The following is a 13,946-nucleotide window of genomic DNA, read 5'->3' as shown; positions in this document are numbered from 1 at the left end:
CTGCCGGAGCTGGTGGTCATGTATGCATAAGGTGTGCTTGCTTGTGTGAATGAATGGTGTGTGATTCTTTTTCTTTTTCTGATAAAGACTGTGACAGTAAGTTTTTGTGTAAGTGTCTTCTGATTATGGCTATATGCAACTTAACATATTATATTCATTATATTCTTTTGATTATGCCTATATCCAACTTAACATATTATATTCATGGTTTATAGTGATCTATCTTTCCCTACATTGATAACATTCCAACATGGAGTTTCCATTATTTAAAACTATATTCAATGTTAACAAATTCCTGTTCTTCAGAAACACTTATTTTGCCATTGCTAGTCCACATTTTATATCCTTCGTACATCACCCATCATCAGTTACTTGCATTTTACAGCCCAAATAGCAAACTCATCTACTACTTCTAGGGTAACATTATCTACCGTAAGCTAATTTCCCAAGCAATGCCTAATTTGACTACATTCCATTACCCTTGCTGTACTTTTTTTGATGTTGATTATATATTCCCTTTTCAAGACACTGTCCATCCATTCAACTGCCCTCCTAAGTCCTTTACTGTCTCTGATAGAATGACAGTGTCATTGGCAAATCTCAAAGTTTTTGCTTCTTCTCCCTGAATTTTTAATTCCTTCACCAAGTTTTTCTTTTTTTACCTTTGCTGCTAGCTCAGTCTACAGCTTGAATAACATTGGTAACAGGCTACAACCCTGTGTCAGTTCCTTCTCAACCAGTGTTTCCTTACATGCCCTTTGACTCTTATAATTGCATTTTGGCTTCTCTACAAGCTGTGAATAGCCTTTTGCTTTCAGTGTTTTACCCCTGATACTTTCAGAATTAGAAAGAGTGTGTTCTACTCAGTGTTGTAAAATGCTTCTTGTAAGTCTACAAATGCTGTAGCAGCAAGTTTATTTCTCCTTAACCTATCTTCTAAGATAAGTTGTATGTTACAACATATCTCTGGAATGAAAACTGATCTTTCCCGCTGTCAGCTTCTCCCACTCTTTCTGTTCTTTTGTAAATAACATTTCTGGGTGACAACATTAAAAAGGATGTTGCCTTTGTGTAGTAGTATAGATATTATTGTTTTTCGGAAAAATTCCTTATTGTTTTTTCCAATGTCTTTATCTGTATGAAATTTTTAACATTGTCAAGTGTCTCATTTATTCCACCATTTGGACATACGTCTAAATAGCTGTGCATATTCTCATGATGTTCCACATTTATGATATAATGTAGACAGAAACTACAATGTTGATTTCATTACCTGAATTATCATCATCATGTACATTGTTGCACTCTTTTTAGCTCTGAATGTTCTTAAAAATTTATTTGTCTGTCTTACACTGAGGTGAAAAAAAGTCGTGGGATAGCGGTATGCACTTATATAGACAATGATAGTATCAAAGGTAAAAAGGGCAGTGCATTGGCAGAGTGGTCGTTTCTACCCAGATGATTCATGTGAAAAGAGTTCTGACATGATTATGGTCACACAACAGGAATTGACAGACTTTGGATGCAAAATGATAGTTGGACCTAGATGCTTGGGACATTCTGTTTCAGAAATTGTTAGGTAATTCAATATTCTGAGAACCACAGTGTCAAGAGTATGCTAAGAATACCAAATCTGAGACATAACCTCTCACCATGGACAATGCAGTGACTGACAGCCTTTACTTAACAACCAAGAGCAGCGGTGTTTGAGTAGAGTTGTCAGTGCCAACAGACCAGCAACAGTATGTGAAATAACCACAGAAATCAATGTGGGATGTACAATGAATGTATCCATTAGGACAGTGTGGCATAAGGACAGTGCGGCAAAATTTTCCATTAATGGGTTATGCAAGCAGATGATGGTCACAGGTGCCATTTCTAACAGCATGACATCACTTGCAGCACCTCTTCTGGGCTTGTGACAATAGTGGTTAGACCTACGATGGCTGGAAAACCATGGCCTGGTCAGATGAGTCCCAATTTCAGTTAGTAAGAGCTGATGGTAGTGTTCGAGTGTAATATGCTCCCATGAAGCCATAGACCCAAGTTGTCCACAAGGCATGGTGCAAACTGGTGGTGGCTTAATAATGGTGTGATCTGTATTTACGTGGACTTGGCTGGGGCCTTCAGTCAAACTGAATCAATCATCGACTAGAAATGATTATGTTTGGCTACTTGAAGACCATTTGCAGCCATTCATGTACTTCAGCTTCCCAAAGGATAATGGAATTTTTATGAATGACAATGTGCCATGTAACTGTGCCACAATTATTTGTGATTGGTCTGAAGAACATTCTGGAGAATTTGAGCAAATTATTTGGCCACCCAGATTGCCTGGCATGAATCCTATTGAATATTTATAGGACATGACTGAGACATTAGTTCATGTAGAAAATCCTACACCAGCAACACTTTCATGAATGTGGATGGCTATAGAGGCAGCAAGGCTCAGTATTTCTGCAGGGCACTTTGAACAACTTGTTGAGTCCATGCCTTGTTGAGTTGCTGCACTACCCTGGACAAAAGGAGATCTGACTTGATATTAAGTGGCATCCCAAGACTTATGTTACCTCATTGTAATGTTCGTCCAATGATGTTGTATCACTGTCTAACAATGTAGCCACTCTCCCAAACATTCATTAGAGCTTAGTTGTCTTTCAGTATCCACCTATTTTTGAGATGCTGAAGAATCTGCAACTTTAGACAATCCTTCACGAGGAAAACAGTTTCCAGTAATCCAATTTTGTCATATGATGACATGTTTGGAGACCATGACTGTTATTTGAAAATGAATGTTGATGGTGTTGAGACAGCAACCAGCCACAAATTTATTTTAAGTTCCTTTATTCAAAAGGTACCTTTTGTGGCTGGTTGCTGTTTCAACACCATCAACATTAGTATTCAGTAATCTCTGACATCACCACATTCTGTGTAGGAATATAGGCTATGACAGGAGGAATGATCAGAATTCAGATATATGACAGGGACAATCATCTGAGGCAAAAAAGCCTAATTAACATGGACTTTAAGATGCATCCTTTAACAGCTGTGAGCATTTCTTCATCTTTGCTACTGTGAAACAGATCTCTTCTACTGAACAAGGCTTATACCTCTAAAGGTACACATTTCAAAGCCCATGTTTACTAGACAGTTTTTTTCTTGTTTTGGTCCATACTACCGCTTCCCAAAATATGTAAGTAGAAAAGATTTGTTTGATTGACTGATTTATTTTTATTGTTGTAGAGACTTCAGAGTATCAGTGATGAAGAAGTGCTCATAGATCTTAAGATATGTTACTTAGAATCTTTTTGCCTTTTTCTTCTCTGTCTGTAACCCTCACACCACCTCATCTGTTCACCTCTGTAACCTTGAACATTGTTTACTGTCATTGGAAACAAAATCTATATTGAGAACTGAATTCACTTAAAATGAATGGGTAAATCAGTTGGGATAATGGGTACATTGGCCATTCTTCCTGGGACACCCTGTTCAATTTCCAGTGCAGCTAACAGAGTGCTTTGATTGAATTAAAAGTTTTTGGAACAGTTACTTTCGTATTGAAATTTCAATGTTTTTATACTACCTTGATCACATGGTTATAAAACACTTGTGTTATTTGGATGCAAAATTATAATCATAACAGCTTTTAATTTAATACCAGACTTTGTTAGGTGTTTAGCAACAAGTGCCACATAACATTTTCTTATAAAAATTGCTTATTGAATTTGAGAATCCATTCAATGAACATAGCAGCCACCATCCATGCCTTCGTGTACACAGTATATTTAACTGGAAATATCCTTTCATTTTTAAAACACCATGGTTTTAAACTTGTGACAAGTAAGGATTGCTTTTCAGATCCATCCAAAGTACATCCTATCCATTCTATAATTATCTCATTAAAGTATTTTCCCCATTAAACTCAAATGTCACTTGCATTGATTAATTTTAATTGAATAAGAATCAGTAAAATATGCCACTTTTATCACTCCTGAAGACATATTTCATGTCATATTGTTTAAGTACAGAAGGCAAGTTAGGCTGCAGTCAATCTGTCATCACACTCGGTAACTCTTGGTTAGCTTCACTGCAAACATTTTTAATGCCATGCTACTCCTTTTGTTTAAATGTTCCAATGAGCCTGGCTTTGTAGAAGATTCAGTAGACATGTGTTGTGTGAATTCATAAAACCTTACTAGCAATAAAGGTTCTGATAACAGTGTATTCTGAACATGTTTGAAACAAACCAGAAATACAGTTTCTTTGTCTTTGTGTTCAGGCGTTCTCATACATAATATCTCTTTCTCTAATATATACTGTGCTCAAACCTTGTCACGTTAGATTAGATTAGATTTACTTTCATTCCAATTGATCTGTAGTGAGGAGGTCCTCCAGGATGTGGAACATGTCAGAAAAACATGACAAATATTTACAACTAAAACAAATAAGCTAATGTACCATTCCACAGGTCCCAAGTGGAATGATCATCATTTTTTAATGAACATTATATGAAAGAGTCATTTTGCAAATACTAATGCACTGAATTTAAAATAAAACAGTTTTTTAATTATTTATAAGGTAATAAACATGTAATAGAACTACTATAATACTTATTTACAATGAACATATTACTGCACTGAAATGGTGTAGAAGTTATATTGTACTTACATACACACACACACACACACACACACACACACACACACACACACACACACACAAATTTTCAATGAACACATTACTGCACTGAAATTGTGCAGTAGTTATATTGTACTTATATACAAATCAGTTGGTTTTATTGAGAAATTCATTAATGGAGTAGAAGGAGTTGGCCACCAATAAATCCTTTAGGCTTCTCTTAAACTGAATTTCATTGGTTGTTAAGCTTTTTATGACTGCTGGCAAGTTATTGAAAATGTGTGTTCCTGAATAATGCACACCTTTTTGTACAAGACTAAGTGACTTTAAATCCTTGTGAGGATTATTCTTATTTCTAGTATTGATTCCATGAATTGAGCTGTTGGTTTGAAACAGTCATATATTTTTAATGACAAATTTCATTAAGGAATAAATATATTGGGAAGCAGTAGTTAGTATCCCTAGTTCCCTAAACAGGCTTCTGCAAGATGTTCTTGAGTTCACACCACATATAACCCTTACTGCACGTTTTTGTGCCCAGAAAACTTTAGCTTGGCTTGATGAATTACCCCAAAAAATAATCCCATATGACATTATGGACTGAAAGTAAGCATAGTATGCCAGCTTTTTCATTTTTATATCCCATATGTCTGACAAAATTCGCATTGCAAACAGAGATTTGTTAAGACGCTTCAGCAGTTCTGTGGTGTGCTCCTCCCAGTTGAATTTATTATCAAGCTGTAATCCCAAGAATTTAACACTGTCCACTTATTCTATCTTCTTGTCATCGTATGTTATACATATTCTTGTGGGACACCCCTTACAAGTCCTGAACTGCATGTAGTGTGTTTTTTCAAAGTTTGATGACAAAGAATTGGCTAGGAACCAGTGATTAATGTCCACAAATATTTTATTGGCTGATATTTCTAATACTACTCTTGATTTGCTATTTATTGCAATGTTTGTATCATCGGCAAACAAAATGAACTTGGCATCTGGTAATGTTACTGATGAAAGGTCATTGATATAAACAAGAAAAAGTGAGGGCCCCAAAGTGTAACCTTGTGGAACCCCACATGTAATTAGTTCCCAGTTGGATGATGCCTGATAGCTTGATACATGTCTCTTTCCTAATAACACCCTTTGTTTCCTGCCAGAGATATAAGATTTGAACCATTTTGCAGCATTTCCTGTTACACTGTAATATTCTAATTTACATAAAAGGATATTGTGATTTACACAGTCAAATGCCTTTGACAGATCACAAAATATACCAGTTGCCTGCAATTTTTTGTCTAATGAATTAAGCACATTTTCACTGTAAGTGTAGATAGCCTTCTCAATATCAGAACCTCTTAGATATCCAAACTGTGACTTTGACAGTATGTTATTTGAGATAAGATGGTTATAAAGCTGACTGTACATTACTTTTTTGAAAATGCTGGCAACAGTGAAATTGGACGGAAATTTGATGCTATTTCTTTATCTCCCTTCTTAAACAGTGGCTTAACTTCAGCATATTTCAACCATTCAGGAAATATTCCACTGATAAGCGACTGGTTAATATGTTACTTAGCTCAGAATCACATTCTTTAAATAACTTTGTTGATATTTCATCATACCCACTAGATGGTTTTGATTTTATAGATTTTATGATGGACATTATTTTTGTTGGGGTAGTGAGGGTCAAATTCATATTATGGAAGTTACTTGAAATGTCTGGTCTGAGGTATTCCATAGCAGCATCTACCGAACCTGACAACCCCATCTTTTCAGTAACAGTTATAAAATGTTTGTTAAAAAGTTCTGCAACACTATACACATCTGTCATCAATGTATCATTTACTCTTAATGCTATTTGTTACTCTTCATGTCTGGTTCTACCGGTCTCCTCCTTGACTATATCCCATATTGTCTTTATTTTGTTATCTGCTATGACTGTCTTTTCCTTGTAGTATATTTGCTTTGACATCCGTATTACAGTCTTTAATATTTTGCAGTATTTCTTATAATGTGCTATAGCATCAACATTGGAAATGTTTCGGATTGACAGATACAGTTTTCTTTTTGTTTTACAAGATACCCCTATTCCTTGAGTAATCCATGGCTTCTTTGTAGACTTTGCTCTAACCTTGGTAAGTTTTGGGGGAAAGCAGTGTTCGAATAAGGTAAGCACTTTATTAGCAAAAGTGTTATATTTTTCATTCATGCCATGAGTACTGTAAACATCAGCCCAGTGAATGTCTCTGAGGAGTGTCCTAAAATAATCAATTTTTGGCTTACTGATTACCCTCTTGAGCTCAGATTTATCAGATTTTATATCCTGTTCAGTATTAACATTTGACAGAAGGAAATGCATGTCATGGTCTGAGAGGCCATTGACTATTGGTTTTGTAATATAATTTTGTTCATTGGCCTTTTCTATAAATATATTATCAATGGCTTTTGTGAGCAAGTGGCTATCCTAGTGGGGAACTTTACAGTGGGAATTAAGTTGAATGATAGTGTTACTAACTCAAATAAGTTCTTATTGATAGAGTCTTTAAGAAAATCTACATTGAAATCACCAGCAACCACTATTTCTTTGTTTTTGGTTGTTAAATGTGCCAGTACAGCTTCAAGGTGGTTTACAAACTGATTAAAGTTACCTGCAGGTGCTCGATATACACTTTATAATATGAAGGATTTTTTGTGAAATTCTAATTCTGTTGCACATGCTTCCACATGCTGTTCAAGGCAAAATTTATGAATGTCTATGTTCTTAAATTTATGACAGTTCCTGATGAATGTGGCAACTCCTCATTTCTCCATTTCTGATCTACAAAAGTGAGATGCTAACCTAAAACCTGTAACACTTTAAAGTTCTATACCAGTGGTCACATGATGTTCAGAGAGGCAGATTATGTCAGCTGAGTTTGAAGACTCTAATTCATCTATGCAGATAGTTAATTCATTAATTTTATTTCTCAGTCCTTGAATATTTTGATGCAATAAAGATAGCTGACATTTCACATTGACTGAGTTAAAATTGGGTAGCGTTAAAACATCTGCTGACTGTTGAAAATTCTTAACCAATTGCTGTTTATGCTGATGTAATAAGCTGGAATTATGTTTTTTGATTTCTTTCTCAAACTGAAGATTTGTCTCTAAAATTTGCTTTCTTTCAGTCCTTCCTACCCTAAAAAAGGGTCTTTTCTGAACCCTACAACCACTGGTATTTTACCACTCATGACAGTGCCTCGCCCCTTTAACTTTCCTGCTATTTCCCCAGCCAATTTACCCTTCACAGTGTCAGCTCTTTATTTAAATTTTGTTAAAAATGTAAAGTTGGCAATGTCAGAGTAATTAAAGATTGACATTTTCAACTTCACTTTTTATCAACTGCTTTAAGCAGATCCATATTTGTTTTAAGTGAAATAACCATTTGTTTTATTCTTGATTTCTCACTATTGTAAAATAACAGATTTACATTTATCTGTACTTGAAAATAAAAGACACAAAATTTTTTGGATTACTGAAGAATGGGATAAAACCGTTGGATTTGACCAATGATGTCAGAAGTTACCATAGATGATTCTTTGCACAGATTTAACAGCAAATACAAATGCTGAGAAACAAAGGAATACAGGACAGAGAAAACAGATGATAGACATACATCACATACATTCATGTTTCGAACATAATATTAAGTATATTGCTTCTTTGACTCTTAGTGTCCCATTCTTCAATTGGCCTATTGTGCTCAACTGAAGAATGGGCTTTTAGTGCAAAACAGAAAGAAAAAAAAGGAACATAAATAATGTTGTGTCCCGAACTTCAGTTTATCTGTATAGGTCAACTGCAGAATGAGATACAAATTTAACATATTCAACTTTTTCACCTTCGCTAGCACTAGTATCCTATTCTTCAGTTGACTTATATAGATCGACTGAAGTAAGGGTCACAAATTTTTCATCTGTCGATCTTTTCACTTTTGATAGTACTAGTATCAACTGAAAATTATCATAGTAGTACTACTGCTAGTGAAGGTGAAAAGGAACAACAACTGTCAAATTTGTATTCCATACTGCAGTTGATGAATCCTGCTTCAAGTCTTCCATATTCACAGGAAAGGATAAATTGATGCCTTCAAACAAAAAACAAAGAGTAAAAATTGTTCAGAATGAAAAGCTGTTCTTCCAGAATACCTGAAACTCACTAAGAATGAATTGGAATAAACAAATGATTTAAATTAATTCAAGTGACAAAAATTATACACAATGTATAGTACTGTCTTTTAAAAACATGTTCATTTATTTCAATTTACAATGATGACACTTCACCACAGAAGATAACGAATTTATTATCTATGACTCAAAAATAAAGACATTGATATCTATGAATGACCTAAGATGTCATTGGTCAGTTACTATCTATGGCTCAAAAATAAAGACATTGATATCGATGAATAAACAATGACATCATTGGTCAGAACTGACGGGTTGTATCCCATTCTTCAGTTGACCCATAACTTGGACAGAAAATTCACTGATTTCAGCAATTCATTAACTTAAGTGCACCACTTACTGAGTTCAGAAATTAGCTGAAGTGTTTCAGTAATGACAGTACCCAAAGACAAGTGGTAACTTAGTAACAGTAGCAACCAGTGTCATTTGTGTGTTCTAACAAAAGAAAATAAACCAATAAATCAAAACTGTAAGAGGCATATTGTTTTTCATATCGAACAACATGGTTTTATGTTGAAAGAAAAGAAAAGCTATAAAACTGCATAGCATCTTACAGGGAGAGCATTATTATTTTGTGGTAAATGATTTTTCATTTTAAGTATTTTTGTGTCTCGTTTTTCCTTCTAATCGTTTATTTTAGATATGTTGCCCTAGAAGACAAGTCTGTGACAAAACGTGGAGTGAAAGTAAGTAAAATATATTAAATATAATGATTTCAAGTCATGACATGGAGAAATATTTTTAAAATCAAAACAAGGAAGCTGAATTTCTCGATGTCTTCAATTATATTTTGACTTTATTTTAGCTCGCCATACAGATGATCTAAAACGAATTCTATGTGTTATGTTCCATTTAGTGTACAAGTATTAATGTCCATTTCTAGTACTGCAGATAACTATTAGTGTTTCATATTCCATTATATGAGTCCTTGGAAGATTAAATTTTAAAATTTTTACTGTGGGCCTATTGTCTTCCTGGATATTAGTACTGGTTGTGTATCATATTTTTTAGTTTGTTCTCTTTACTACCATGTTAGTGTCAACTGCAAGTGTTATATTTTTTAAACACTCATGTAAATTAATTTGTAGATGATTCATATAGGTTTAGAGCATGAGTGCATCCAATATCATATTTTGAATGATTCTGTGGCCTTTGATTTCAAGCCATATTTCCTGGGACCCCCTACTTCTTGTGGAGCAGATAAAACAGCAAGTGGTTATCTTTAATCTCTTAATATTTTGATTTCCAAGTAAATTTTTATACTACACATATTAAATTGGGTGAGAACATCATGAATACACCAACTAGATAGTTTTTCTTTCCTACCAGTGTGAGGAAAACATTTATAAGACCATATCAAGCTTTCTTTACATTTATGACAGCTGAACTGAGAAACATTTAGCAAACCATTCTGTGAAAACATAGAGTATCCTATTATAGTCCACTTTCCAAAAACATTTTAAGTATATGGAAAGATTGAAACATGTGTAATTAGAGGGAATATGCATATCTCCATTTTTTATGAATGAGTGTTGTTGCTGCTTACATGAAATATACATTTAGACACTGGCAGGCATAATAAGTAACTCATGGGTGGTCCAATCGAGCTAGTGCAAAATTTGATGCTGTTTAAAAACACTGTCTTAGTCCAATTAGTTACAATTCATTAGTGGCATTTTTTTAAATAATGTCGTACCTGTGTCGTTATACAGTGTCTCCTGGGGTAAATACAATGCACCTGCATTTGATTCTTTATCAAAAAATGGAATGTATTTTAGCAGTCTGAAGTAAATATGAATTTGGTGGCCAGTGATTTCAATATCTAATTTTTTATGCTACACCCATTGAGAGGAAACTTATTCTTACTTATCTCTATGTACTTATTTAATTATTTTTTTAACTAGCATTCCTCCACAGCTTCACTCACATATGTGTTTGACACATATATCGAAATAAACTTCTCCTCCCCTTCTCTGTGTCCACCTCTTCCTCCCTGTCTGTTCACCTCATCCTTCTACCTCTATTTGTCTCCTACTCCTCACTCTTCCTGTCTCTTCATCTCCTCCCACTCTCCTTGTGCATGTCCTTCACCCTGTCTCTCTGACCTTATCTTCCTCCCACCTCCCTCTGACCATGTCCTTTTCTCACTTTTTCTTTCTATATCCACCTCCCCCTCTTCCCCTTCCACCTGCCCATCACCCTTCTACACCTTCCTTTTGCATCTTACCCTCCCCCTCTGCCTCTCTCTATTTCCTCCCCTCCTTTGCTCTGTCCATTCTCTTCTCTACCTATCTGAACCTATCTCTAACATGCCCATTGACATGTGTAGCCCCTGCAATACAGTTCAGTAAAGCAGGCCAATACTACTCCCACAACACCCCTGTCATGGAGGGCTGGCTGCACATCGGGGGCTTGAAAATAATTTATTTGCCCCTGGTGTATAGGTCGCCATACAAAGCATGTCAATAAAGCGGACTGATATTATTCCAACACAACATACCTGTCACACAGGACAGCCTGCATGCCAGGCACCAGGAAACCATTTTTGTGCAACTGACATGTAGGCTGACCTGCAAAGCAGGTTGTTTTGGAAGGCTAGTAGGTTCCTACACAACATGCATGCCATGCAGGGCAGCCTATATGCCAGGAGCTGGAAAAAACATGTGTTTGCCCTATCTCCACTCCTACCAGAGCTCTATGAGGTTATAAACCCCACAGGGCTGATACTCATGAGGTCTATTGCTTCTGTGAAAAACTGGTAGAAATCCCAGAGGCTCTTTTCAGTTTGTACTGTACTTTCCTGTTAAAACTCTATGGTGAAGTCATTTCAGATGGTTGCAGCCCAGATGAGGGTTCCATTCATGTACATAATATTTCAGTAACTAATAACTGTTTTCATCAAGTGCTGCAAACAGTGGTCTTGAATGTTCTCTGTGCATGGACTGCAGCCACTTGGTAAATAAATGATGTTACGCTCTGTTTACCAGAGCCTGACTTTTGACACCTGCTTCATTCTTTAATGTACATTTATTTTTCAGTGCCAGCATTGTTATTCTGTGAAATTCGCCACATGTTGGGATATTTTAAATCTAGATATGCAATGCTTTGAATGATTTTAAAAGTGAGGATTGGTTAGATTAAAAATTTGTTCCTATTTATTAAGTTTTCCAATATTATAATTCTAATAGCGCAATTGGTAGGCCTTGCACAGCGCTCTTTGATCAGCATACACTTTTAACATAAAGACAGTCTTCATTAAAAAATGTTTTCCATGAAAACGTAATTAAATATCTGTACCCCATAATATCAGCAAGCCTTGTAACAGGTCACTCTTCTCCCCTAGACATGCTTATCCCACAGATTTGTTTGAGAGCCTAACTGAAATTTAGAATGTATTGGAAAGGACTAGTGACAGTTTAAAGCTTGTAGTTGGTACATGAGGAGAATGCAGACAGCACAATTGACAGTCATTGCTGCTGAAAGATGTTTCTTGGTTCAAGTCATGCTCTGGTAATCATGTCAAATTGTGTAACACTGAATAAGCTTTGTAAAGAGTAAAAATATATAAACTGAACTCTCAACATATGTAGACCTGTCATCATGTGCGCAGAAAACAACATCTCAAGCGTCTGTCGCTGTTTTTGCCACAGCTGTTGCTTATTTAATGTCACAAGATACTACAGCAATAGAAGGAGGTGTAGCAACCTTACAGTGAGTAGTGTTGTGTGGAAATTCCCCTCGGACCGAAGAGCACACTGTCTGTATCATTGTACAGCATTTACATGCATCCTGAATGTTATGTCAAGGTATCATAAATCTTCAGGACACTACCATCTCTGCTCATTGTTTTTGACTATTCAGTAACGATAATGTCATTGCAGTATAGATGTTAACTGGAGTGAAAATAATGTGTGTCATTTTGCCTGACAGTAGAATTCTTGAGCTCATCTGCAGCTACAATTTTAATAATTCTCCATCTGCCCAGTAATGTAACAAAGCTTGGTTCTTTGTGGTTACAACATTCATTTGTAGAGCAGAGAATAGTACAATGTATCACATGGTGCAAAGACATCATAAGAAAATTGTACGGTGATGCTTTCCAATATGCAAATGGCATTATCAATAGGAACAAGTAAGACTTGAGGCTTTAAGAGAGGGGTATATACGTCGTGACCCTATAACACTTTCTGTAAAAAACAGAATGGTTGCTTATTTTTCAGAGTAAAGGAGGGGAGGAGGGACAAAATGTGAAACAGGTAGTCAATTGTCAAGGACCAAAGTCTGAGAAGTGACAAATGAAGTAATGCTGCCTCTGCATAAAATTATTCATCAGAGATGAGGACTCACACCTTTCATCACAACAATAGACTTGCACCTTTTTTGTAATTATTTAGTGCAGATCTTGCCCTATTGGTCTGATTTGTCACCACAAATTATGCCATAATTGTATTTTTGGTTTTATAGAAGCTAAAAAATGGATACAATGTATTCTGATTATCTGTGATGTGCTATTTTTATGTATATGTTTTACCTGGCAAGATACCTGCTTACAGGCCCTCTCCTGCATGTAAACAGGAAGTTGTGACAGATATCATGCATCATAGGTGTATCTTTGACCCTTGTGTCTATCTTTTTTTCCAGATTATATTGACTGTATCTCTTATAATATGGTGCGAGAATGTACATCTCGTATTTATGCCAGACAAGAATATTAAGCAAGCCCTGTCTGCATTTGAAAAGAAGTGTTTTCAGGTAAGGTATAAGTCATCAAAAATGTGAAAATAAATGTGAACAGGTTCTGTTTTGTTTTGTACATAATTGTAGTGTTTTCTGTGTGCTTATGATTTAGATTATAATATTATTATATTCTCTTTCAAGATGAAACAAGATAAACATAACATACCTAACAATGGAATGTTACCTACAGGATGGAATGTAACAATATTATGAAAAATATATCTGTCAGGCACAAATATCTCTGTCAGACAAAAGAAATATTAATAGACCCTGTTATCAGAGCTTCATTTATTCAAACTCTGAATTTTATTTGCTGTAAAAATAACGTGTTCTAACTAGACCGAC

General features: G+C 35.4%; 1 protein-coding gene across 1 annotated transcript in view; it reads left to right on the top strand.

Moving 5' to 3' along the window:
- LOC124613475 (dynein axonemal heavy chain 6-like) overlaps positions 1-13,946 on the top strand; it is a 984,594-nt gene that overhangs the window by 242,053 nt on the left and 728,595 nt on the right. Inside the window, exon 80 of the mRNA XM_047142181.1 lies at positions 13,506-13,616. Within this exon, the coding sequence (XP_046998137.1) occupies positions 13,506-13,616 (111 nt within the window). The remainder of the gene's footprint in view (positions 1-13,505; positions 13,617-13,946) is intronic.

The sequence above is a fragment of the Schistocerca americana genome, chromosome 4 (assembly GCF_021461395.2).
Source record: "Schistocerca americana isolate TAMUIC-IGC-003095 chromosome 4, iqSchAmer2.1, whole genome shotgun sequence".
Taxonomy (NCBI): Eukaryota; Metazoa; Arthropoda; class Insecta; order Orthoptera; family Acrididae; genus Schistocerca; species Schistocerca americana.
This window is presented reverse-complemented; position numbering and strand designations above follow the sequence as displayed.